Raw genomic sequence first — 27,948 nt, forward strand, 5'->3', positions numbered from 1 at the left:
ACAGATTGATAGACAGATAGAAGTGGCGCCCAACGTGGGGCCTTCGATAGTGTGTGCATTGTGTGGCTTCATTGTTTACTACCATGGAAACACGAGGCAGGAGTCGTGTCCGGATGGAGCAGAACTCATCTGATAGTAGCGATGAGCAAGCATCCGACCATCCTGATGCTTGTGTGTCAGAACCTTTTTTACTGGAACGGACTGTTCCAACTGCTCATTTGATAATTACTGATCCACAACAGTCTGTGGAACAGGTTGTAGCACCACAGGTACAACCTAATGTAGCTTCCACCACCACAACGGATACCAGCTCGGTGAATATCGAAGTAATGCTGACTCGGATGATGCAGCAGCTGACATCACAAATGGACAGTATGAAAACACAACTTACTGATAAACTGACTCAGCAGTTGACATCGCAGACCCACCAATTGGAGTGCAGGATAACCAACGTTCAGGAGGGCATCACTGAAGTACACCACCGCATAGATACACTTGAGGCCAATCAGGACCAGCTGTCCAGCCGACAGGCTGAGTCGAGTGAACAGTTACACCAAGTAGCACAGCAAGCTGCTCAAAACCACTGTGGTCTCAACAACCTGCAGGCTCAATGTCAAGCCATGGAGAAACAACAAAAAGAGTCTGAACAACAGATAAGACAACAACTGCAACAGCTGTACCTCAGCAAGGAACATCTATCAACCCAGATCGAGCAGAGAGTAGAACACTTAGAAGAGAGAATGCTCCAACTGCGGCTAGACCAGCTGTCTGACCACGGAGAAGCGATCTCAACTGCAGGACCAGCGGCTGCTAGCGCGACAGCATATAAAGCACCGAGGGAGCCACCACTAGTTACTACCGAACTGACCACCTCAGCTGTACTAGCTAGCGTCTCTTCTCCTACCCCAACACAGCAGTTCCAGACCTCAGCGTTACCCCTCATGGACCATGTAACAGCTCTGCACCATCCTGCAAAACAATGGTCTGAGGCCTTACCTAAGTTCGCCGCAAGTGAGATGATAAACCCCATGAGGTTTTTGAAGCGTTTTCATGAGTATGCTACCATCTTCAAGCTAACAGACTCCGAGAAGCTGAAATGTCTAAGCAGTGCATTGAAGGACCATTCCTATTATTGGTGGGAAGTCCTACAGCCTACCGTGAGCAACTTTGAAAATTTTCAGAACAAATTTAAGGCTCAGTTTTGGAATGTAAGGGTGCATGGTAACCTTAGGGCCAGGTTGCACGCCGAGAAGTTCGATGCCAAGAAATCCAAGTCACTCGAGGCTCACTTATCAGCAATGTTCGAGCGAACTCGATATCTTGACCTTGAGATGGGGCAAGAAGAGTTTATGGCCATGGTAATTGCCCAGTTACTGTTGAAATACCAGGTCCACTTGACCGGACGCACATTCAAAGACATCACCGAGTTCCGTGAACAGGTTTTAGCCTTTGATCGACTTGAGCGTATGGCACGAGGCAATGTGGAAGGGGAGAAGACAGCACCACCACAGCGGCCAGCACCTCTCTACCAGTCATGGCAGCATGGTAACGAGAATCACCCGAAACCACATGTCAACACTGCAGGTTGGCGTTACACCAAGGCTGGTGGCAAGCCTAACAAAACCAACAACATCAACAATAACTACAGCAAGTGGGGAAAGCGTAGTCGTGCTGGTAGCGACAACGAAGGATCATGTCGTCAGAATCACAAGCGTCAGCAGTTCGGCAGCGCAGAAGACCTAAGAACTACCAGGTCGGAGCGGTATGACGAGCGGCCAAAATCACCGCCTCGCGAATACTCCTGCCAACAGTTACCCAACCAAGGACAACAGCAACAGCTGGTGTTTTCACCCTCTGAAGCCGAATACGCACCCACTAAGAACTGTACGAGTTTCCAAAGATTCAACGTCCCACCACCTCAACCGGGCTACTTCGCGAGGCAAGCCCCTCTGCCACCGAACTGGCACCAGCTGCAACCACAGCAGCAACCACAGCAGAACGTCACCTCAGCTGAAGCAGCCAAGGGGTCGACGTTAAACTAAAGCGGGTTGGTGATGGTACGCCCCGATCACCAGTCCTACCACCCAACTACATCCCGATCTGCAAACAAAACAACCAACTTGAGCAACAACACACTCATGAGGAAATCGAGGAGCTAATCCGAGACAGACTCGTCTCAGAAGCTAGATTTAGACAAAAACAGAAGCCAGCTTCACGTGTGAGTAGCTTCTGCGTGGGAGATTTAGTTTTGAAGAAGATGTCACCCACCAGCAAGAAGTGGGAGAACATAACAAGAAAGTTGTTACTATTGTATAGTGGGCCATACAGGATTGTACGAATTGTCAAGGAGAACTGCTACACTCTAGCAGATGTATGTTAGGGCAATGTTACCGTTATACACTGTGACCAGCACCACTGTGTTATTGTTTCGGCACAGGTATATTTCACATATGTGAAGATAAGTACTCTCAATGGAACATAATTACAGAACATGGCAGTGTACATATAGGCCAGGTTATTATAGTCGGTCTGTCCATACATCCTACTCGTCACACAGTCACATAGTCATGTAGCACTGTATGAAACTTATATCTAGTACTGACCTGTTGTGATCCAGGCTTATAGCAGCCTTTTGTACTTACGGTTGCCTGAGATCCTGTATCTACACCGCACTTTCTTCGTCTTCTAGTAGACAATCTCCTGCTCTAATGGTTATCCCACAGGGTCACAATACTCTGAAGTGGAAATTCTATTCATCCACATTTACTATGCACACCGTGATCTAGCTGAGCTGTCTAGCTAATAGGAATGACTCTAAAATTTCTGCAAGAAATGAAAGATAACGAAGATATTTTGAGGTGATTTATTCACCATAAGATCTACAGTGCTCACTGGTATTCACTAGCACTCACTCACGAAACACTGTTTTCTTTGTAAGAATAATTTTCATCCTTGTAATGCGAGAAGGTGAAATGTTGGTGCAATATGTAGCCATAAACCTGTGAACAATCTTGTGTACATTCTGTGGTATACAAGATGCGAAAGGAATGAGGTACTAAGAATACAATTACTGTAGCACACTCTCCTTACTGATACCTCGCACGACTGTCAACAAGCCCTAAAGAAAACGTCTATGGATATGTTAATTGATCATTTTGGTGTTTTTTTGTCACTAAAAGCAGATTAAACTAATAAAGAAACTATGTACATTTTTTGTTTGCTAGGTTAGTAATGTAATATGACAATTGAAAAAATAAAGGTCATAGTTTTTTTTTTAGTGTTATATGTTGTGTTATGTTATATTAGTTGGGAATGGATAAATTGTATATTTTAATATTACTCATTATATTCCCAGAGTTATATTGTACATAATGAGACGGAATATCTACGAAAAAATTTTTTTCCTGATATATGTGATATATTTTTTTTTGTCCCATGACATGTGATTTGATTATATTGAAAGTTGAAAATGTTACCAAATATGTATGTTTTTTTCGGTTATATATGCTATGATAAGTGCTTTGAAGCTATATCTTAAGTGTCGAAAATTTGAAAGTGACATCCAACAGAATATTTTTCAGATGTCAACAATGCTTCCTTTACATTAACTCAGACCATGTATGTTTTATTCCAAGTCAATGGTTTGCAAATACTTATGCCTTTATTGTTCATATGTTTTGTATTGGAACTATGTGTATTATTGAATTTTTTTTTTATTATTAATAATTGATTATAATATTTTTTTTGTTAAAACTAGTTAAGAATGAGATGTTATTGTTCGGGATTTCTGAAAATACTTCAAACATAGTTACTTTGAATAGGGGCTCAAGTGTAGAAGTGGGTATAGTTCGTCTACATGCACATGATAAACTGAGTGATAAAATCTTGGAGACTTTAATTCTATCGCGCGAGTGATCAGCGGTGAGAGTGCACATCTGTGAAACGTGTGACTACTGTGTTTAGTTACGTTACTGATAAATTGCACGGACCGTGGTGCCATCGTCTTCCATCTACTGTATGGGCAGTAGATCTCTGCTTGATTCCACCACCAGTTGATTTAGGCCGGTGAGCCTGGACCTTGCAAGCTGCAGTCTCGTAATGGTGCAGCAGCAACAATGCTTCCCGGACGCGTGTTGTCTGGATGAATGCATACTCGTCTTCGTCGCGTCACGGGATGTCCACACCAGGGCCTCCGACAGATATGTGGACTCTTTATAACAAGTGACACGGACGACTCCTTGCGTCGCGAACCTAGGCACAAAGCACTGTGTCGCTATTTGCACGAGCGGCATACCCAGTCTTCATGTCCCGGTGTTACTGTTACCTACCATACAATAGACGTCTGATGAGCTGCCCTACTTATTCCCTCGTCGATTCTTTGATAAGGTAATTGATACTCCTTCCCAGTAGCAGGTGTTCCACAAGTAAACCCCTCGAGCAGCAGTGCAGCGAGCTCCCAACGGTAACGTGATGATTTTGTACGCTTCCGAGTGCTACCGGCAGGTTGCCAGTGCGACGTTGCCAGTTATAGCACTGTGATTTGTTTTGTTTTGGTGATGCAGAGTTAATTGAAAAACTAATTTATTTTAATAAATTGTTGTTTAAATGCAGTCTGGAAGCAGCATCTGTAAGGGTACAGAGTATTATCAGGTGTCAAAGTTAGTTATTTTGATTTCTTTGATTCTAGTTGCCATGGTTACTGTAAGTTAGTAAATATTGTTTGTTTACTTGGCGGCAAAAAAAAGAAAGTGATTTTCGGCTGTGACCGAAGTTGGTTTTTGTTAGTGTGTGAGTCCAGTAATTTCGGCGGAATGTTATTTAGTTGTAATAATATGAAGTATATCTTTATTATTGAGTTGTATATATCAAGGATACATACACCTGAGTTACATATGTTTACGATTTATTCAGCATAAAAAGGAACACCATTTTATGCTTTAAGAACTGTAATCCCAGTGACGCCATCGCTGTATAATGTATTAATGGCGTAATATCGAGTTGTAATCTGGACATTTTGACTCATTTAAGTGCAATAACTAAAGTAACATTAATTGTAATGGCACTAGTGATTTGTTTCCACGGAATTATCGACAATGTTCAGCACACTGCACACTCAGGTCTAGTGGTCTTGAGTGTAGTATCTCATGAGTCTACCGACTATAGCAGCATTAAAATTTAACCCTGAGATTATTATTATAAATTTTACAAACTTTTGGTACATGTGCACACCGATTAACGGCCACGCTATTTCAGTTATCATATCCCGATTTTTATTAAAGAAGTTGGAGTATTTTTATGTATAATTATTTTCATATTATTTTATTAATTTTATTACATGCTTATAGATTTTTCACGTTGTTTGGATTGCATTCAAATAAAATGAGTTCTAATTTCTTACTGATTATTGTATGTTTTACCAACTTGCCTCATTAGTTGTGTGCATATTTATGTTACCCTTTCACTAGTTACTCTGTTGTTACACATGGTTGTAGAGTAGTGCAGCTTGGGTAATTTGTCTCCCTATAGAACTGTGTTCAAGCTATCACTGACCCTGCAAATCGTAATTTTCAGAGTAAGCTTACAGAGTGATAGACAGATAGCGGGAATGTTGTGGTTGTGTGTGTGTCACATGTTTGTGAATAGCAGTTTGGATGGCGAGCGTGCAAGATACTGATACCTAATAGGGATGGCGTGTATGTCACTGCAGGTGTATGGAGAGCAGTTTGGATGGCGAGCGTGCAAGATACTGATACCTAATAGGGATGGCATGTATGTCTCTGCAGGTGTATGGAGAACAGTTTGGATGGCGAGCGTGCAAGATACTGATACCTAATAGGGATGGCGTGTATGTCTCTGCAGGTGTATGGAGAGCAGTTCGGGCTGGCGAGCGAGCCGGAGGCTGGGTCCGACAAGCTGCAGCACGCGGAGGCCAAGACAGAGCGCTGCAGGGTCAGGAAGGTGTCCGACCAGGCCAGTGCCCAGGCATCGCCCATAAGAAGGAAGGAAAGCATCAGCCGGAGAGACAGGTCAGTGCCCGGAGCCAAGACAGAGCGCTGCAGGGTCAGGAAGGTGTCCGACCAGGCCAGTGCCCAGGCATCGCCCATAAGAAGGAAGGAAAGCATCAGCCGGAGAGACAGGTCAGTGCCCGGAGCCAAGACAGAGCGCTGCAGGGTCAGGAAGGTGTCCGACCAGGCCAGTGCCCAGGCATCGCCCATAAGAAGGAAGGAAAGCATCAGCCGGAGAGACAGGTCAGTGCCCGGAGCCAAGACAGAGTGCTGCAGGGTCAGGAAAGTGTCCGACCAGGCCAGTGCCCAGGCATCGCCCATAAGAAGGAAGGAAAGCATCAGCCGGAGAGACAGGTCAGTGCCCGGAGCCAAGACAGAGCGCTGCAGGGTCAGGAAGGTGTCCAACCAGGCCAGTGCCCAGGCATCGCCCATAAGAAGGAAGGAAAGCATCAGCCGGAGAGACAGGTCAGTGCCCGGAGCCAAGACAGAGCGCTGCAGGGTCAGGAAGGTGTCCGACCAGGCCAGTGCCCAGGCATCGCCCATAAGAAGGAAGGAAAGCATCAGCCGGAGAGACAGGTCAGTGCCCGGAGCCAAGACAGAGCGCTGCAGGGTCAGGAAGGTGTCCGACCAGGCCAGTGCCCAGGCATCGCCCATAAGAAGGAAGGAAAGCATCAGCCGGAGAGACAGGTCAGTGCCCGGAGCCAAGACAGAGCGCTGCAGGGTCAGGAAGGTGTCCGACCAGGCCAGTGCCCAGGCATCGCCCATAAGAAGGAAGGAAAGCATCAGCCGGATAGACAGGTCAGTGCCCGGAGGCCAAGACAGAGCGCTGCAGGGTCAGGAAGGTGTCCGACCAGGCCAGTGCCCAGGCATCGCCCATAAGAAGGAAGGAAAGCATCAGCCGGAGAGACAGGTCAGTGCCCGGAGCCAAGACAGAGCGCTGTAGGGTCAGGAAGGTGTCCGACCAGGCCAGTGCCCAGGCATCGCCCATAAGAAGGAAGGAAAGCATCAGCCGGAGAGACAGGTCAGTGCCCGGAGGCCAAGACAGAGCGCTGCAGGGTCAGGAAGGTGTCCGACCAGGCCAGTGCCCAGGCATCGCCCATAAGAAGGAAGGAAAGCATCAGCCGGAGAAACAGGTCAGTGCCCGGAGCCAAGACAGAGCGCTGCAGGGTCAGGAAGGTGTCCGACCAGGCCAGTGCCCAGGCATCGCCCATAAGAAGGAAGGAACGCATCAGATTTCTCCAATAAATAGTAAAGGCATATTTCTATTGCTTCGTTCCTATATGTAATCCCTGTTAGGGTATAATAGGAGATTTATCAATCTAGTAATTATTTTTTTATTATCAAATCATATAATCTTTATATTAACTTATTTTCAAAAGGTTTATCGGGGTTAGTGAGAGATTATATTGACTTGTCCCCATAGTTAATGTTATATGCATATTATATATCTTTATGTAAGATTAATTTCCTCTATCCAAATAAATAATAAAGTAAACTAAATAAATAATATTAAACAAAAGTTTTCTTCTTTCTTCAGAATCTTCTGAATATATGCCATCACCAAAAATTATAATAAATATTTTCTTCACCTAAATAGGGGTTTTAGACTATTATATTTATCACATCATGAAAGTGAACAAATTTTCCTTCTTTCTTCAAAAACCTATAATATATTCCATAACCAGAACTAAATTTTCTTCATCTATATTTAGAGTTTATCTTCATAATGTTTATCACATAAATCAACTGGAGAGAAATTCTTCTAAAATTTTCTTACAGTCAATCTTCATCGCTGTCCGTTTCCACAGATGCATACCACCGGTCAAATTCTTCTAACCGTTTCCCCATTTCTGTTACTAGGTTTCTCCAAATTTCAAAAGAATTCTTATTATGGATAAGACTTCGAAGATCTGTAAAGTCATATCCTAGTGTCAGTAATTCTTGAGTATATTTTTCTCTGATAATTTCTGTCTTCTTACATTGATTTAAAACATGCAGTACTGTATCTTCTACTTCACAAATCTGACAAAGAGGTGACTGTACTAATCCGAGTGAATAGAGTTTTGCTTTAAAATTTCCGTGGCCACTGAGAAATTGCGATACATAATAGTCCGGTGTGATCCACCGACATTTAAGTCTTGTGTTAATGTCAGGTATAATATTGTATGTATGTCTTCCTGTTGTTGAGGAGTCCCAAGTTTCCTGCCATCTTGATATAACATTCCGCCGAAGTTCCTTCTTCTCTGCCACAGAGATCTTCCTATCCCTATTTAATTGGGATACTTGCCCACGTTCATATATAACTAGGTCAATGGGTATGAGTCCGGCTATAACTAGGAGTGCATCTGTTGAAATTGTTCTATAAGATTTAGTTATAGCAATAAGTACAGTTCGTTGGCTGGATAATAAAGTTCTTCGAGGATGAACTTGACAAGCAATGCGACTCCAAGCACCAGCTGCATATGTTAAAATACTCACATAAACTCCTTTATAAATAATATCTAGGGTCTTATAGTTTAAGCCCCAATTAACAGGTATAGTAGATCGTAATCGGTGGAATAATATTGCAGATTTCTTCGTTATGTACTTGATATGCTCGTGGAATCGGAATCCAGTCCCAATCTGTACTCCCAAATATTTAACAAGTTCTTTAATTCTTACAACACGTCCCTCATAGCGAACTGTGGGAGGTCTATTAACACTAAGTTTACCCTTGAGTAAAATACCTTCCATTTTTTCTGGAGCAATCTTTAGTTTAGAAGCAGTTGCCCATTGGTGAACAATACCTAAAGCCTCTTCAGACTTCTTTTCTAGCATGAATCTTGAATTAGCAGGGATTAATAAAAATCCATCATCAGCGTATCCATATATGACACAATCTTCTGGTAACTCTTCTCTAAGAAGTGGATCAAATAGCACATTCCAAAGAAGTGGACCAAGGACTGAGCCTTGAGGGCAGCCTTTGGTTAATGTCTTATTATATACTACGTGTCCCTGTTGACATGTACATTCTCTATTACATAAGAAATCAAGTATCACTTTATAAATGTTTGAGGGACACCTCAGTTGCTTCAATCGAAACATAATCTGGGGCCACCAAGCATTATCGAAGGCCCCAGATATGTCGATTGTTATTCCCATTATATATTCATATGAGCTTGATTCAACTGTAGAAAGCACATCCATCAGAGCCAGCTCTGTACTTTTACCTCTGCGAAATCCGTATTGGCGATTATGTAAACCATGAACTTTCTCCAAGTAAGCATGTAGTCTTTTACTAATTAGGCGCTCATATATTTTACCTAAAATGGGTAACATAGTAAGAGGCCTGTAAGATTTAACCAGCAAAGGGTCCTTCCCATATCCTTTGTATATGACTTTCAATAACCCCTTTTTCCAGGCACTGGGGAAAACTTCTTGGAACAAGGCCCTATTATACATTTTAAACAATACATCTTCCATTCTAGTATATACTCTCCAGAGCATTTCTACAGTTACATTATCCAGTCCAGGTGCTTTCTTCGGCTTTAGCTCCTTTATAATTTTCCTTAACTCCTGTATTGTAAACTCAGGTATGGGAAGAGTAGCAGGAAATTGATTCATTTCTTCCCTCTTCTGTTTTCATAATTCATCCTCGTCTGCAGAACAATCATCCGGTAGAAGTCCATCCAGAATAATTTTTAAATTCTTTGATATAGAGCATATCTGTAATCCATCAACAACAAGGCCTGGTATTTCTGTAGGAAGCTTATTCTTCTCAGCACATAATCGATATATTACACGCCAAGGATCTTCATTTCCTTTCTTGGTAACTAAATTAAGCCAAGATGATCTTCTTTTTTCTCTAATTAACATTTTGTATTTTTTCTTCGTATCTTTATAATTTTCTTTAAGTGTGTGCATTACTTCATGAGTCCACATCTGTTTCAATTTTCTTCTTAAATTTTTAAGTTTGATCCTTAGTTTCTCAAGTTCATCATCCCACCAAGGATGTTCAGGGCTTTTGGGGTGCAAAACTTTAGAGTATTTTTCAAATAATTCAATTATTAATGCAGTTACATTATGAACAAATAATTCTATATCGTCAGGAGTATTTTCCAGTAATATTTGCGATCTTCTGCATAAATCCTTATCAAATAACCGCCAGTTAATAGCTCTATGAGAGTATCTTTTCCTATAGGCTTGATATATTACATCTTCAGCATCCAGATTTATTTGAAATAGAATTAATCGATGATCACTACTACTCTCCTGGCAGACAGTCCACTCCGAAATCTTAGAATAAGTCCTTCTGTCGCAAATAGTTACATCAATATAAGTCTCAGTATCCCATGCCGGTGAAACATATGTAGGGAGTGTTCCAACTCTATTTAATACTTCTAGTTCATTTGCAATAAGTAGATTGTTAACTTCTTATCCCTTATCATCTGTAATAGGAGAGTTCCATAATGCAGATTTGGCATTTAAATCAGCAGAGAATAATACTCTAGATTTCTTAAGTACATCCATTATCTTCTGCCAATGTTCCAGATGTACTGATATATCATCTGAAAATTTAAAATAAGAAGAAACCAGATTAATCTTAAAGATTCCACAGTCAACTAATAAGCATACATGGTATTGATTTGTCAGTCCTGCTAATGGCATACAGGTTAATCTTTGATTTCGAATCCAAATAGCAGCTTGAGGATGTTCACCTGCATATATTATCTTGCCAGGTATGCCAACAATCTTCCCACGAACACAATATGGTTCTTGAAGCATTAGAATATCAAGATCCTTGTCTTGAGCAATTTGAAGTAATTCATTAGTTACCACAGTAGATCTTTGCATGTTCAACTGACCAATTTTAATAATTTGTTGTCTATTCATGTATTATCTTTTCTTGTTCTTTTTTGAGAAATCTTTTGTTTACCGGGCATTCCGTAGAATCTACTCGGTGACAATATTCCCGATTTTCCTTTCTACAATTAATACATTTATCACCATCTTGTTTCTTTCCACATTCCTGATATTTATGACCCTGTTCGCTACATATCGAACAGGTTAAATTTCCATGGCATTTAGAGGCTATATGACCATATGATTGGCATTTATAACAGCGAGATACAGATATGAAGTCCTTAAAATGGCATGATGAGAATCCAATATATATAGAAGATTTTCTCTTCAGAAGACTTCTTATTTTAGGTGTTATCTCTACTATCATGTGTATTCTGTCTGTCTTATCCTTACGTACACGTTTAGTTCTTACTTGGAAATCTTTGATAAACTCTTCCTTAGAAATATCCATTTCTGAGAGATTTTGTTCATAAAGGTCTTCTGAAAATTTTTTAGAGTCATACTCTTTGGGCACATCAAAAATTATAATTTTTGGGCCCCTTGACTTAGGTTTTTCAACCCGAATTCCCGATTTCTTGAATCTTTCATCCTTAAATAATTTCGCAATAGTTTCCTTATCTTCAGATTCTATAAGAATCCCTCCTTTTGAGATCTTCCGAATACTCTGGAACTGCATTTTGTCTTTGATAGGATTAATTATTCTTAGAAGATCCTTTTTTGTAACTTCACTTGTTTGATCTTCCTTTTCAGGAAGAACAAACACAATTTCCTTCTTTGGCTTCAGCATAGGCCATTCTGTTGTTTCGTAAATTTTCCCACTTATCAAGGTAGATGAATAAGTTGGTCCAGCAGTAACAACTCGTGAGGCCATCTGTTGTTGGGTTTCAATAATACCCTTCATTTTTGCATTATCAAGTAATACTCTGTCTACTAATCCTTTTAATTCCACAATTCTTGGAAGCATATAGTTTGTAGCACTCTTGTTTACCTTAGAAATCTCAGTAGTTGAGTAGTAAGTAAGATCTTTAACAAGTTTTTCAGCATGAAATAACAATTGTTGCTCATCCCAGTTTGTTTAATCAAAAGATTCAATTTGACTAATATCTTTATCAGCATGTTTCTTCTGCATTTCTTCACTCAAAATATCTTTTAGCATTAGTCCTACGACTGCACGATCTTGTCCATGGATAATGGGCCATATATTTACAATCCATTTTCTTTCTTCTCGACCAGGAGTTCCAATACTTGCCAAATTAATATTTGGTTCCAGCAGTTTGTCCACCAATACAGTAATTTTCTTTGCATCCAGATTCTTTACAATTATGGCATCAGCCATTGCCTTCCGTCTTTCTGACCAGTCGCCTCGAAAAGGCGCACTAGGAGGTTCCAATAGGTCTTCGAACCATTTCTTCTGTTCTTGTGTCATTATGTGCCGGACAATGGACTGTTCAGTTTATCGGTACTATTGACCGTCAGGTCTCTGCTTGCTGCAGTGGGTTTTAAACCCCCGACCTGCTGCCCTCTAAGCCGTTGTTGTAGCTTATGGCGGCAATGCTCACGCTCTCAACTGTAAATAAACCAGCTGGCCGACTTATTGCCAACAATCGTTGCCACCCATTGGCCCAACTATGAGGGGGGGGCAGAGTCCACAACCTCTCAATTCAATTCAATTCAATTCGTAACCAAACCATCCGGTACTACGAACGTATCTCCTCAATTTCAGAGATCGCAATAGTCACCAGGCGGTATGGAGGTTTAGCTCAAGGTAATGAACAGTCCAGTGGGAGATACCCCGAGAAAACCCGAGGAAAGCATCAGCCGGAGAGACAGGTGAGTGCCCGGAGCCAAGACAGATTGCTGCCAGACTTTTTTACCTCACTCAGAAATGCGTGAGACACATTTCAAATGGTATGTAAATGTTTTTTTTTCCATTAAAATATTTAAATATCAACATTAACTAATAAAACAGATCGCTATATTAATAGATATTAATTTACATTTTAGTTTTCAACATGCTACATTTTAAAATAGAATTTTTAAAAATAAATATTTTTAAAATATTTTTCTCTTACTAATAATCATAAAATTATTGCATTTTAAATAAATTTTAATTCATAAATCTAATATTTTAAGGTCAACTGTTATACTTAAATTTTTTAAAAGGCCTATTATAAATATAATTGCTTTTAAAACAGTAAAACATACTATCACATTATCATGTAAGATATAATTAGAGGTGATAACCATCTACAACATAGTGTAGAAAGTATGGATGGCCCTAATTATTTGACTAAGCTTTCAAATTAAAATACACATAAAAAGAAAAATAATTTATTCAAATGAAGTATATAGTTGGTGTTAAGAAAGTACTAACTTCCAGTTTAATAAATTAAATGTTGTTTTTGGTAGATAATTAATCTAGGTCATAAGTGAATCATAAGTGTAGTAAATATAACTTAAGTCAGAACATGTTGACGAGGAGTTAGGCGGCCCCAGAACTTTCGAAAATGCAATAACAAGTGGTTAGGATAAAATGGAGAACAAACTGGAGAATAGCCAGGAAGAGCTGAAGAATGAAATGAGTGTTATTGTAGACTGTAGAAATTAAATAAAGAATTGTAAAAAGAAGTAAAAAAATACCACAAATATTGATATAGACGAAAAAAAGATGATCGACGAAAACACCATTAGAGTTTCAAGTTATAATACTGTGTCTGGTGAGGAATATCGCATAACAATACCAGCAATGCAACTCATTAAATCTCTTTTAAAATTTTACCGCCTATAAGTCAAAAATCCCTAGACTAATTTAACTTTATACGAAATTTAAGCTTACTTTTAAATTTGCGAAATTCGTATCTACATTACGAGAGTTATCGTTGGACTAATAAACATAGATATGTACACAATTAGAAATGACAGCAAACATTTCAGCGGCGTAGACTATGACTGAGAAAGAAAGCAGGGATGGGGGTTTTACTGTAAACCCCCACGACAGTGGAAAGCTGGTGCTTTGGGGAAAAAATATAAAAGAGGCTTTACAAAAATATAATTTATTCATAGAATAATGCCTCTAGAGCGAAAACATATTGACAAACATTATATGACTTAATTATAGGTTAGCAATTTACAATAATCATGCGCTGCTCGTGCGTTCCGGCGGGATGCCACAAACAATAAATACAATCATTCATACAATTAAGAACAATGTTAGAGTAAAGCGGGCATGGCGGCGAAGCAATAGAAGTAGCAAACAAGTAATATGGGCCGCTAGGCTGACAGCAAAACTGAAGGCAAAATCAAGAAAAGAATTATACTGTGGCTTCACAGGACGTGTCCAATGCCATCGTGGCATGCCCATACACAACCGCAAAGATATTACGTAAAGCTACAGGCAGTACTTGGCGTGAGCAAAAGAAACTCAATTCAAAATGATCTGAAGGGTCTAACATTGATAGCAAATACGAAACATTACAGTACATGGCAGAAATACAAAAATGAAGGCGTGGCCACAACGCGCAGGCAAAAATAATACATCATACTAAATACAGATGCTAAGTTTTACAGCCGAGTACATACCAGAACGCAGCGCCACCCCCACAGTGACAGCCATCGAGTCAAGAGACCGAGAGACTGCGACGAATAAGCAGGAGCCGGAGTATATATAGGCCTGATAAAACACTCGTCAGAGAGTGCTGGTGAGGCGTGGGGAAGGGAGGGAGAGTGGGGGTGAAGGAAGGAGAAGTTTTAGAGGGAGGGGAAAGGAGGAGTGTGGAGGGGAACGAGGGGAAGAAATGCTGTACGGTGCCGGAGAACGGAGCAACTGCTTCAACATGAAGTCATTCCATCGAAGAATCCGGCTAAAATAAAATATTTCTTTGTTATTTAATAAAACTGAATCTTGGTATAAAATACACCCTATATAAATTTTTAAGTATGTTTTTTTTTTTGTTATATACAGGCTAGACACTAAACGGTAGTCCACTAAATAATCCGTAACCAGCGTTGTTTGTAAATTTCAGGTGAAAGTTTTAACAGTGAATATGCAAGCGCCTATTCAATAAAATTAATTTGGAAACCTTACTTTCCACGGTCAATATTTTTTTAACATAAAGAATGTTCTCCATAAGTGGAAAGTAGTTGTATCAGCGGTATGGGTGGTCCATGAAGAGCCGTTAGCTGTGTGGTTGTGGTTGTTTCCAGGATAGATAGGTGGTCCCTCGAGGTGCTGTGAGCAAGGTGGTGTGCCGTTTCAGTGACACTTTCAGGCACAAATGTATGATTATAAATTTAATTTGTACTTTTTAAAGATGGAAACCAATTAATAAATTTGCATTTTTAATTTTATTTAATTTTGTTTCCATTACTGTACACTCCAACGTAATCTTGAGCAACTCACTGCACCTGCGCTTGTTCGCAGGCTTCAATTAGATAATGTTTGCTGACGATTTGCGATCGCAGCATATCGGCCGCGATTCGCGTCACGTTTTCTCCCTGTAACAGAATGACTTTCGTGCTAGCGAACGATACCCCAAGCGCACTGCTAGCAAATTTTATTTCTCGGAGGCAAGCATACGTAAGGGTTTTGCCATCATGTACTGGACTAGGTTACAGCCAGCGGCAAAGCCTCGGGACGGTCCACATGACGCCTTTCCCAGGCGATTTAGTAAATTTAAACCCCCCTCCCCTCATCAGCCACATGTGGCTTCACGGGAACTCCAACCCGGAGCATCGACCCCCAGTGAACCCAGGCGGGGACATTGTCTCTTTAAGGACTTTCGCCCTTGTCAAACAGAGCCCTCAGCGTAGTCTAGCGGCGGGAAAAATCCCTAACCTTGCTCTGTGAGCTGGTCGCGAGCGCGCCCACTGCAATCTAGCGGACGTTTCTGTGACCCTCCAGGCAGGTTCTCGTCTTGCCCGCCAGAGTGCACTACTCATCCCTCCCATAAGAGACAGCTTGTCACAATCGACCTTGGCAGCAGTTGTAGTACGATTGCGATCTTAGTTCGCCGGCGACTCGCGTGAGAGCGCGGCGAACATTTTGCAGTCTGCTTCGCCCCTTCGGGTGTTCCCGGACACCTTTGGGCAATCACCACCCCCCTTTTTTGGCTGGGGGCAGTTGCTTCCTTTAATTAGGCGCCCCGACGCCTTTTTTTGGATGATTCGGCGGGCAGCATCTGCTCTGTGCGGGCCATGCGTCGCGATTAACCAGAGTGTCAATCTCCGTTGTTCGTCCCAGACTCGACACTACGTCATGTAGTCGCCAACGTCAAGACATAGAGGCCTCAATTTTCTTATTTTTAAATTTTGCTGCCCGCAATAGATTTTTGCTAATCTAAATTATTTATTTATCTCTCAACATGACTACCGCGAACTTCCATGCTGCGAGCTGCCTTCTCTGCTCCTGCAGCCAGCCTACATGACTTCACCCCGCTGTTTTGGGTAAGTGGTCGTCATCCCTCCCCCCCCCCCTTTATTTGCCTTTCCCTCGGCATATTTTTGCCCAGGCTTAGCCGCCTGTTAACCAGTCTAAGTAATTTAGGACTTTGTTTGCAGGCCTTGCAGTTTATCTCCAAAATCAGCCTCGAGGTTTAGCTCCAAGTTAACTCCTAAATGAGCTCCAAAATGAGCTCCAAGTTCAGCTTCGAAGTTTATTTCCAAAATTAGCTGCAAGTTATCTCCACAATTAGCTCCAAGTTTATCTCCAAATTTACACAAAATGATTCCTTCTGGACTTTAATCGACCGAAACCTCCGGTGCCAGGACACAGGATATAATTAAATTTCAATGTAATTGTTTCTGTCTTTTGAGCCTGCGAGCATAGGCGTGCGCACGGTAGGTGCCACAGGTGCCTTGGCACCACCATTAGGGTTAACGTTATTTTGTTTTTTACAAACAGAAATAATACATACTTACAAAAATCCGTATTATTTCCAAAAAAAAATGTTTTCCAATCGTGTCGAGTTACAGATATGTGCTCATAACACTATCAGTATATCAATTATCAATCGAACCAACTATACACACGGAAACAAGCCAGTTGCAATTACTTGTGTTGTACACACAGGCCGCGGCTACGAAACTTCTGAAATGTAAATACTTCTCCTAGTTCTCCTCGAATTACATAGAATGCGCGCTCGGGGTCCACTGTTCACTCCACTCGGCAGGCGCACGGAATAATAGCCGCCGTCCGCCAGGGTTTATTTAAAAAAAGAGAGAGAGTTTAGATCGTTAAAAGGATAGGCTTATTCGATGACTTATATGCAGTCACCGACAAAACATTTTTGTTGTATTCCAAAAGTTAAAACTTTTGCCCACTCTTATTTGTGTATTTTTATTATTTTAATATTTTACATATTTTAGGTATGTTACAAAAACTCCCTTCATTTGTTGATTTTAAAACTTAACATTTGAGAATGTTTTTTCTAGCATTTATTTGGCGTCTTCAGAAAACATATAAGTACGGTTTTTCAAAGCCACCAGCATGAATTCCGTGCAAACAATTTGTGAAATTTACTTTATGGCTCAACAAAGCTTAAAACTGTAAATAGTTTAGTAGTTTTCCTGGTGATTATAACGTTCAAAGCCATAATTTGTCATAAAAAATGTTACAATTTTTACATCTGTGTAATTAATGTTTTTGTTCGGAAACACCTTAAATAGCACCATTTTGCGCTTTCAAATCAAAATTTTTCCGGGGGAGGACCCCCGGACCCCCCGCTTTTGGCTCGGGGTCCGTGAATGACAGGGCTGTTGTGTAATCTGGCACCACCAATACTGAAGTCCTGCGCACGCCTATGCCTGCGAGCTCACTTAAAACCAGTATTAAGTTCAAGATGTATTATGGTGTTACTTTATTATGTATTTTGTTGCCCCGGGGCTCCCTCCATTTTGTAATCAATATCTTTTAATACCAGTGTGCTTAAATGATACAAAAAAGGTAAATTATTTTAGTAAAAGGGCACTTATATAAATCAAACCACCAGTCTTGTTATTTCATTACTATTCATCCCCGATTCACATAGCCTACTAGATTTGCTAGGAGGTTATAAATAAAATTCTTTTGTACTACGTCTGGGCACCTCTATGATTATTGTGGTTATTTTTTTTTTGTTTTCTGGGCTCATGCTTCCAAGGCCGTAATTTAATTATTCATTTTTGAGTGTTTACCTGCAGCCCAGCGTTCGTTATAAAAATGGTAGTAGTTAGCATGGTTTGATCAAGTTGGTAGCATAGAGCAATTTTCTGCTTCAAGTTGGAAGTTGGTAGTATTTAACGTGGTTTGGTTTATATGCATACCCAAATATTAATTTTAATTTTTAATTTGAAATTTAAATTTTAAATTTTAAACATAATGAAATATATTACTAAAACGTTTTTAGAGTTTATTTAGATTCAGATCGTATGACATATTATTGTAAGTCCTAAAACTGGCACCCCCTTCTTTATTCTTAAAACCATTTATGTTAAAATTTTGTTTTCCCTTTGACCGACTGTCGCGTATTTTTCTCCACGCGGCCCAAGGCGGGCTCCAGGCCTCTTCACACAGCTGTTGGCCTTATCACTAGGACATGCTCACCCGGTGTAAACAACACCCTCCCCCCTCCGCACCTTATCACTCACCGCGCACGTAGCCACGTCGAGTTCAGTTCAGCGCCCTGGGCAACCTTCACAGGACGTCTGACTGTACTGCCACAGCGGCCTGCTGGGCACGCAACTTGACGAACGTCGTTTGTTCCACGAGCTAAGCAGTAATAATAAGTTTTCATTACCGGCTAGGTCGCATGTGTTTGACCCATCCTAGGTATAAAGTTAAAGTTTTCTAAACAAAGATTTTCCGTTATTTTGGGCACATACTTCCGACCTGCTGGTGTAACGATGATATTATTAACCTAAGTTAAGTTAATAGTGTCTTATGTATAAAATTTAAGGTACCTTTTAAACAATAGATTTAAGTTTTTGGTTGGTAATTTTTTTTAGACCAACCAAACTCAAAATTTAGTGTATTTTTTTTGTATAGGTAAGATTGGACCAAGGTCCAACGACGAAATGAACACAATGCTCACGCCGGAGAATCTCCTCCGTGACGAGCTTATGTATGAACTACGGTTTCGAGGCTTATCAGACCTCGGCGACGTGGCCACGCTCCGAAAAAGACTCCGAGCTGCGTGTGCCGAAGAAATACAACCACAAATAGCTAATCTCGCGAACTTGGACCCATTGAATGAATTTAATTGTGTTTGTAACAAATTTCAAGATCTCTACAGCTATACTAATTCTGTAGCAGACGAAACAAATACGAGCAAAATCGTACACGCACTAACTCGCTTGAGCCATATCGCCACGAGGTTTACTAACCTCAAGATAGTAGCCGCAAACAAATTAAATGGGATCTACCAAAAGGAGTTCGACAAATGTAGGCAACAGATCCCTGGTCTAGCCTTCCAATTGCGGAGCAAACTAGCCGCAATAGATCAAGAATTACTTGAACCCGTAGAGGCAGTGGCAGGAGGAGTAACTGACACTCAAGTACAGCCACCTCCAAAACAAATGCAAACCGGAGGTAGCTCATTTCCTACCCCCCCTCCTTTAAACTCTCCCCCTCCATCACCCCCCGTAACACCACGCCGTCAGGAATCCCCTGTCACCACCCCTACATCCATTAACTTGCAGTTTCCCTCCGCGACTGTCATTACGACTGGTACTCACCTGAGCACCAATGTCACCTATACTCATCCCATTCAATCGTTCACAGCTCACCCTTACCACAGGCCCCAATCCATATACCTACTCTCCACCTCACCCACCATTTTCAACCCCTATCGTGAATTCAGGTCCGCCTTTTCATCCCTTCAGACCTCCCCGGAAGCCCACCCCACCTCCTCGGCCATTGGAAGGTCAGCTTCGCCAATTATAGCCTTTCCTTCCGCCCTGGCAGCTACGCTGCCACATGCAGCATCTGTGCCACCCGGTGGCAGAGTAGAGTCGCAACTTCCATACATCAGCCCTGCCACCACATACCTGCCATTGGCCCCGCAGGTATATCAACCTCAAAATCAACCTCAACCTCAACCAGCCCCACCTACATCCTCTACCACAGCACCGAACCCAGTACCTGTATTTTCTACCACCTATCAAGCAGCTGGAGGCAATTTCTATTCTAAGATTCCACATGCCGTGGAGAGGCTCTCAGCCAATTTCAAGGAAACCACTGGATTGGAGCCCAGGAGCCTAATCGAGTTCCTCAAGCATTTACTCAGAATCAAACAAAAGGCTAATATTCCAGACAGGGAACTGCTGGAAATCATTTTCACCTTCACACAACCACCCTTGAGCGAGCGAGTTACGCTCGCAATTGAGCAAAATAATTCATTTGACCAATTTCACGAAGATGTACTAAATGATTTTATTCCAGCCCGTTTGAAGACCAACATCAGACTGGAATGGTACAACAGGCCACAACAAAGAAGGGAAGGCTTACCAAAATTCATAGCAGATATCAAACTAGCTGCACAAATTCTTCGGTTGCGAGTGTCTGAGAACGAGATAGTTTCAATCATCCTTGATGGACTTAATCCGCAGGAAAGATCGCGGGCAGTTTTCTAGTCTCGACCGTAAAACTTTGCCGTGCTTGACCGCCTGTGTATCTCCAACACAAACGTAGAATACGCTGACTACCAGCGAAATCGAGAAGCTAATTCCTACGCCCACAACAACGCATGGACAGGAAAAGAAAATAAACAGCAATTTTCTAATAAACAATTCCAACCAAGGCACAACTCTGAACCCTTTGCTAAGCCCCAGTACAAATATTAGAGCATACCGGTTTGTAGATACTGTAAGAAGTCTGGGCACTACATCGAACAGTGTCGTGCAACAAACTATCGGCCAAATTTTCTCTATTGTAAAAATTCAAAAAACGTGTAAATCACTAACCAGAAAGAATCCCTTCTGAGCCAGCACACCAAACTACTGTAAGAAATATTTGCTCCCACACAAACGTAAATAATAAATCTGACAGCAACAAATCACAACAACAAAATACAGCTTCCCCAAATCGGTGGAAAATAAACAAAGAAAACAAAAACACAAAACAAACAAGAAAGTCGGAATTAACAAAAGAAAACAAACTGATCATAGCAACACTGTTAAGCCAAGGTGTAAGAAATGTAACAGTCCTCGCACGACTGAAAAACGAACATGTCATAACATTTTCGCCAATCTACCCACAGTTTTGCCCTATGCAAACACAAAAATAATTGGAAAACAAGAAGTCCCAGGTCTAATTGATACTGGATCTGTGCGATCATTCGTGTCAGGCCAGCTGTTCAGGAAATTACAACAGGACCGTTTGACTCAAAAGGTAGAGCCAATATAAATACATTGTTTTACAGCTGCTGAACAGCCTTTGAAAGTAAATCACATTGTCCTTGTTAAAGTAAAAATCGACTTGTTTTCTTGGACGTTCCCATTCTTAGTAGCAGATGATTTAGCCATAGATTTAATTTTTGGTTCAGATTTCATTGTTAATACAGGCATGATAATTGATTTGAATGCACGAAAATTTCATTTCAAATTTAACAACTAGGTTTTGTTTCTTTTGTGTCACCTGATGCAAAATTTCAGAGCAATGTAAATGCCATTCACGAAAATGCTAAAGGTGAAAACAACATTTCGCTAACCCACCTTAACTCCGAACATAGACAAGAAATAGAAAAGTTATGCAGGAACTTTCCCGACGTTTTGAGTGAAAAATTAGGACGCACCCATCTCACACAATATGAAATTAAGCTTTTGGACAAAACCCCAGTTAGGTGTCATCCTTATCAATTATTAGGACATAAAATGCAGATAATGCGGGATCACATACAGAATTTGTTAGACAAAGATGTCGTTGAACCTTCCACTTCCAGTTTCGCCTCCCCAGCATTTTTGGAACCCAAAGATCAAGGTCAAGGTCACCGCATGGTGGTCGATTTTCGCCGTGTCAACCGTCAAATTGAAGTAGAAATGACGCCATTACCAGATCTAAATTCGGCATATCACTGGTTCAGTAAAGCCAAATTTTTCAGTGTGTTCGACCTAAACCCGGCCTATCATCAAATACCACTAACTCCAGAGTCAAAACACGTCACAGGTTTCTGCGTTCCGTGGAATCTCTACCAATACAAAGTAGTACCTTTTGGTCTAGCCACAGGCACGCAAGTGTACACACGCCTTCTAGACCAAATTTTCGGTGACCCGAAATTCAAATTCGATTTTAATTATCTTGAGGACGTCGTTGTTTATTCAGAAACTTTTGAAAAGCATATTGCTCATTTGCAAGAAGTTCTTGAGCGACTATGTAAAGCCGGCCTAACTGTCAATACAAAGAAGGTAAAATTTGCAGTGCAGGAAATTTCTTTCCTCAGACACCTGATGTTAAGTCGAGGAGAAACCATAGACCCAAGTCGCACACAAGCGATAAAGGATTTCCAACCCCCTAAAGATGCTAAAGGCATTTCCAAATTTATCGGCATGGCAAATTTCTACGCTAAATTCATACCTAATTTTTCTGAGCATGCAGCACCACTGAATGCTCTACATAAGAAAAATTCAGTTTTCAATTGGGGTCCAGAACATGACAAGGCCTTTGATTTCCTAAAACAGGCAATAGCTAGCCCTCCAGTGCTCAGAATGGCTGATTTCAGTAAGCCTTTCATTCTGCAAACCGATGCATCCAGTGTGGCCATTGGTGCAGTGTTATCCAAAGAGTTCGATGGTTGCAGGCAACCTATAACTTTTGCCTCCCGCACCCTAACACACCAGGAGAGAAAATCCTCCTCGGTATACGAACTTGAGTGCCTTGCCGTAGTTTTCGGCATAGATAAGTTTCGGCCATATCTAGAACATAAATAATTTCTACTAGAAACAGACAACCAGGCCCTTGTTTGGCTTTTAGCCCATCCGAAGCAACTAGATAGATTAGGTCGCTGGATTGTAAAAATTGCTCTCCTCAAATTCAACATCCAACATATTCGTGGTTCACAAAACATCGTGGCAGACACTTTTTCTCGAATGTTCGAGAACCCTTCCAACTCCGATATTCAGGAAAAAAATCTCATTGCCTGCCACGCATTGTTAACAGATTTTCCACTAGCATTTTCCGACATACAATCAAATCAAAATTCTGATCCACAATTGTCAGACATAATTAACCAAATAAAATCAGGCTCACCTCCAAAATATTACAAACTTTCAAAAGGCATACTTTACCGAAGGACACAACAAGGAAAAAGATTCAGAATAGCCCTACCTCAAAATCTCAGGGACATGGTTTTTCAGTATGACCACTCGTCACCTTTAGGCGCACATTAAGGAATTTTCAAAACTATTGAAAACATTCGCAGGGATTTTATCTGGGACGGGATGCACAAGGATATTACACAAAGGATAATACTGTGCAAATTATGTGCATTGAGTAAACCTGCGCAGCAGACCCAGTTCGGCTATTTAAGTTCTGACGTGGCCGATAGGCCCATGCAAAACTTTTCATAGATTTTGTGGGACCCTTCCCAAGATCAAAGGACGGAAATACAATGTTTTTGGTATGCGTAGACGCCTTTTCAAAATTCGTGTGGCTAATTCCAGTCAGGAGAGCCACGGCCGAAATTACCATTCGAGCCCTACAAAACAACATTTTCAAAATTTCTGGAGTTCCTTCCATCATCGTTTCCGATAATGCCACAAACTTTAAATCGACTCTTTTCAAAACATGTGTTTTTCACACGGAATACAACATGTAACCACTACACCATACTATCCCCAGCCTTCGCATGCGGAGCGTTTCAACAGAAACCTCCGATCTGCTCTCATAGCATTTCATGCGAACTCGCAGGATAAATGGGACTCTAACCTCGTGTGGTTACAGTTGGCTTTCAATTCAGCCAGACATGAAGGTCACAAAACAACACTTTTTGAACTCATGTTTACCTACCAGCCCAACACCCCACTCTCTAATCAATGGTTTCTGAAAGAGTTACTACCAGACGACCCAAGGAACATTAAGGAAGTCTGGAGTAGAGCTCGTAAAAACCTGCACTTAGCCCATGAGGCAAGCAGACAGAAATATAACAGAAAACATTCTCCCAATCCCTACAGACTAGGTGATGTGGTGCTGTGCAAGGCACACACCTTAAGAAAGGCTATCGACAAGCGATCAGCCAAGCTTTCGTATCGTTGGAATGGCCCCTGGCAGATACAACGTTTCCTCACGCCAGAAACCGTCGCTCTAGCCGACCCGAGTGAAGAAGGTGTACCCTGACATGAAGAAGGGGCACTCTTCACTACTTTCCTTACACAAAGAACAGCGCTAATATTCCGGCATGCCATACTCAACACACAGTGATGATATTTCAAGGAAAATTCCTAGGTCCTAATTATAAGTAAAAAAAGAAAAAACCATGGTACTAGTACATAAGATATTTAGTTAAGAAGTGTTATATTAAGATGTCTATTTTTATGTGGCGCCACTTATTCAATAGGTTATCTGTAAGTTTTAGCTCTTTTTTTAACGTGTAAGAATTTCAATCGGTTGTAAGTAGTTTACTACAATAAATCCTGGTACAGGGTAAGTCATTAGGTTTATGGTGGCTCAATTTGGCCACCCTGACTCCGTCTTTCAGGGGGGAAGTATGTGCCATTTCAGTGCCACTTTCAGGCAAAATGTACGATATTTAATTTAATTTGTACTTTTTAAAGAAGGAAACCAAATAATAAATTAGCATTTTTTTTATTTAATTTAATTTTGTTTCCATTACTGTACACTACGACGTAATCTTGTGCAACCCAGTGCACCTGCGCTTGTTCGCAGGCTTCAATTAGATACTGTTTGCTGACGATTTGCGATCGCAGCATCACGGCCGCGGTTCGCGTCACGTTTTCTCCCTGTAACAGAATGGCTTTCGTGCTAGCGAACGATACCCCAAGCCCACTGCTAGCAAATTTCATTTCTCGGAGGCAAGCATACGTAAGGGTTTTGCAATAACGTACTGGACTAGGTTACAGCCAGCGGCGAAGCCTCGGGACGGTCCACATGACGCCTTTCCCAGGCGATTTAGCAAATTTAAACCCCCCTCCCCTCATCAGCCACCTGTGGCTTCACGGGAACTCCAACCCGGAGCATCGACCCCCCAGTGAACCCAGGCGGGGAAATTGTCTCTTCAAGGACTCTCGTCCTTGTCAAACAGAGCCCTCAGCGAAGTCTAGCGGCGGGAAAAATCCCTAACCTTGCTCTGTGAGCTGGTCGCGAGCGTGCCCACTGCAATCTAGCGGACGTTTCTGTGACCCTCCAGGCAGGTTCTCGTCTTGCCCGCCAGAGTGCACTACTCATCCCTCCCATAAGAGACAGCTTGTCACAATCGACCTTGGCAGCAGTTGTAGTACGATTGCGATCTTAGTTCGCCAGCGACTCGCGAGAGAGCGCGGCGAACATTTTGCAGTCTGCTTCGCCCCTTCGGGCGTTCCCGGACACCTTCGGGCAATCGCCACCCCCCCCCCCCCCCCATTATTGGCTGGGGGCAGTTGCTTCCTTTCATTAGGCGTCCCGACGCCATTTTTTGGGTGATTCGGCGGGCAGCATCTGGTCTGTGCGGACCACGCGTCGCGATTCGCGAGAGTCATCTCCGTTGTTCGTCCCAGACTCAACACTACGTCATGTAGTCGCCAACGTCAAGGCATAGAGGCTTCAATTTTCTTATTTTTTAATTTTGCTGCCCGCAATAGATTTTTGCTAATCTAAATTATTTATTTATCTCTCAACATGACTACAGCGACCTTCCGTGCCGCGAGCGGCCTTCTCTGCTCCTGCAGCCAGCCTACATGACTTCACCCCGCTGTTTTGCGTAAGTGGTCGTCATCCCTCCCCCCCCCCTTTATTTTGCCTTTCCCTCGGCATAGTTTTGCCCAGGCTTAGCCGCCTGTTAACCAGTCTAAGTAATTTTGGACTTTGGTTACAGGCCTTGAAGTTTATCTCCAAAATCAGCCTCGAGGTTTAGCTCCAAGTTAACTCCTAAATGAGCTCCAAAATGAGCTCCAAGTTCAGCTTCAAAAGTAAATCTTTAAAATTAGATGCAAGTTATCTCCAAAAAAAGCTCCAAGTTTATCTCCAAGTTTACACAAAATGGTTCCTTCTGGAATTTAATCGACCGAAACCTCCGGTGCCAGGACACAGGATATAATTAAATTTCAATGTAATTTTTTCTGTCTTTTGAGCCTGCGAGCTCACTTAAAACCAGTATTAAGTTCAAGATGTATTATGGTGTTACTTTAATATGTATTTTGTTGCCCCGGGGCTCCCTCCATTTTGTAATCAATATGTTTTAATACCAGTGTACTTAAAAGATACATTAAAGGTAAATTAGTTTAGTAAAAGGGCACTTATATAAATCAAACCACCAGTCTTGTTATTTCATTATTATTCATCCTCGATCCACATAGCCTACTAAAGTTTCTAGGAGGTTATAAATAAAATTCTTTTGTACTACGTCTGGGCACCTCTGTAATTATTGTTGTTATTTTTTTGTTTTCTGGGCTCATGCTTCCAAGGCCTTAATTTAATTATTCATTTTTTAATGTTTACCTGCAGCCCAGCATTCGTTATAGTGGTTGTGGTTGTTTCCAGGATGGGTGGGTTGCCCTGGAGGTGCCGTGAGCAAGGTGTTTGTGGTTGTTTCCAGGATAGATAGGTGGCCCCTCGAGGTGCAGTGAGCAAGTTGGATGTGGTTGTTTCCAGGATGAATGGGTGGCCCAAGAGGTGTCGTAGGCAGCGTGGTTGTGATTGTTTCCAGGATGGGTGGGTTGCCCCTGGAGGTGCGGTGAGCAAGGTGTTTGTGGTTGTTTCCAGGATAGTTAGGTGGCCCATCGAGGTGCAGTGAGCAAGGTTGATGTGGTTGTTTCCAGGATGAATGGGTGGCCCAAGAGGTGTCGTAGGCAGCGTGGTTGTGATTGTTTTCAGGATGGGTGGGTTGCCCCTGGAGGTGCGGTGAGCAAGGTGTTTGTGGTTGTTTCCAGGATAGATAGGTGGCCCACGACGTGTCGCAGGCAGCATGGTTGTGGTTGTTTCCAGGATGGATGGCGGGGTCTCGAGTCGCTTCCTCGGCAGTCACCACGACTCCTGCAGAGACGTCGCCGACCAGCCTTTCGAGAAGTGGGGCAGCCATCATGCCAGGTCAGGTGCGGCCGACAAGAAGGATGACGAGAAGTCCAGCGAGCTACCCGCCATACAGAAGTACATTAAAAATCATGTATGTGCAATTTAATTATCCTGAATTTTAGAGGCATCTTCTCTTAATAAGAAGTTAAGAAATTCGAAAGCTGTTTTCAATGAGAAAGCCTGGAATTTGGGCAATCATTAGGAAAGTTAATTTCAATGAGATGTGAATTACAAAGTAGCTATTTAATTTTCGTCCACCATTATTTGTCGTCTCCATAAACACATATTTTCACAGCCTATTGTTATAGCTATAAAAACCTCTGTGTTCCAGATACCTCGTAGCCATAGTAAGCAGCGATAATACTGCAGATAATGGGATAGTAAGAGGTAACAACACTGGCCATTATATACGCGTTTTGGATCGCATATTTTACCTGTTCACTTTAATTTGGTGTTATCTAAGTATTTATCAACCAAATATCTTATATATTTCGTATTAAAACGTAACCTAAAGAGTGCAACATAATGCTTTCGGAAAATAAACAAAAACCTTTAATAGGATGTCAAACACAAAATAATATTTCTAGCCTTAATGGCAGGTCTTGGATATTAATTATACAAAAAAAATGTATTGTTTAGATTACATTAGTGGGAAGTATACTATCTCAACTATAAAATCTAGTTATAAAATTTGACATACATTTTATTTTGTAAAAAATTATCCTGTAGCAGATAAAAGGTAGAGCAAAAGTAACTACTTTGGATGTAATCTTTTAAATAAAATTATTAAACTAATCATGTTTTAATAAAATATATAAAGAGTACTAATTAGTCTCAATATTGAATTTAAACTTCGTTGAATTAAGTATTAATTAAATATTAATTAATTATTTAATAGTATCAATTTAT

The 27,948-nt window shown here is 41.4% G+C and overlaps 1 protein-coding gene across 1 annotated transcript; it reads left to right on the forward strand.

The window, feature by feature from the left end:
• The first annotated feature begins 344 nt into the window (after positions 1-344).
• Positions 345-26,816, forward strand: LOC134533476 (protein SON-like). The gene is made up of 4 exons (XM_063371000.1): positions 345-719; positions 5,860-6,915; positions 6,971-7,138; positions 26,787-26,816. Exons 1-4 carry the CDS (start codon positions 345-347, stop codon positions 26,814-26,816), a joined length of 1,629 nt encoding a protein of 542 aa, XP_063227070.1.
• The last annotated feature ends 1,132 nt before the right edge of the window (positions 26,817-27,948 follow it).

The sequence above is a fragment of the Bacillus rossius genome, chromosome 6 (genome assembly GCF_032445375.1).
Source record: "Bacillus rossius redtenbacheri isolate Brsri chromosome 6, Brsri_v3, whole genome shotgun sequence".
Taxonomy (NCBI): Eukaryota; Metazoa; Arthropoda; class Insecta; order Phasmatodea; family Bacillidae; genus Bacillus; species Bacillus rossius.

What these genes read in the sequence shown, in the direction of transcription:
- LOC134533476 (XM_063371000.1), top strand. Translation starts at nt 345, where the DNA reads ATGCAGCAGCTGACATCACAAATGGACAGTATGAAAACACAACTTACT. An exon ending in CAACCCAGATCGAGCAGAGA is followed by an intron (nt 720 to 5,859) that starts GTAGAACACTTA and finishes ATGTCTCTGCAG; the next exon opens with GTGTATGGAGAGCAGTTCGG. An exon ending in AGCATCAGCCGGAGAGACAG is followed by an intron (nt 6,916 to 6,970) that starts GTCAGTGCCCGG and finishes GTGTCCGACCAG; the next exon opens with GCCAGTGCCCAGGCATCGCC.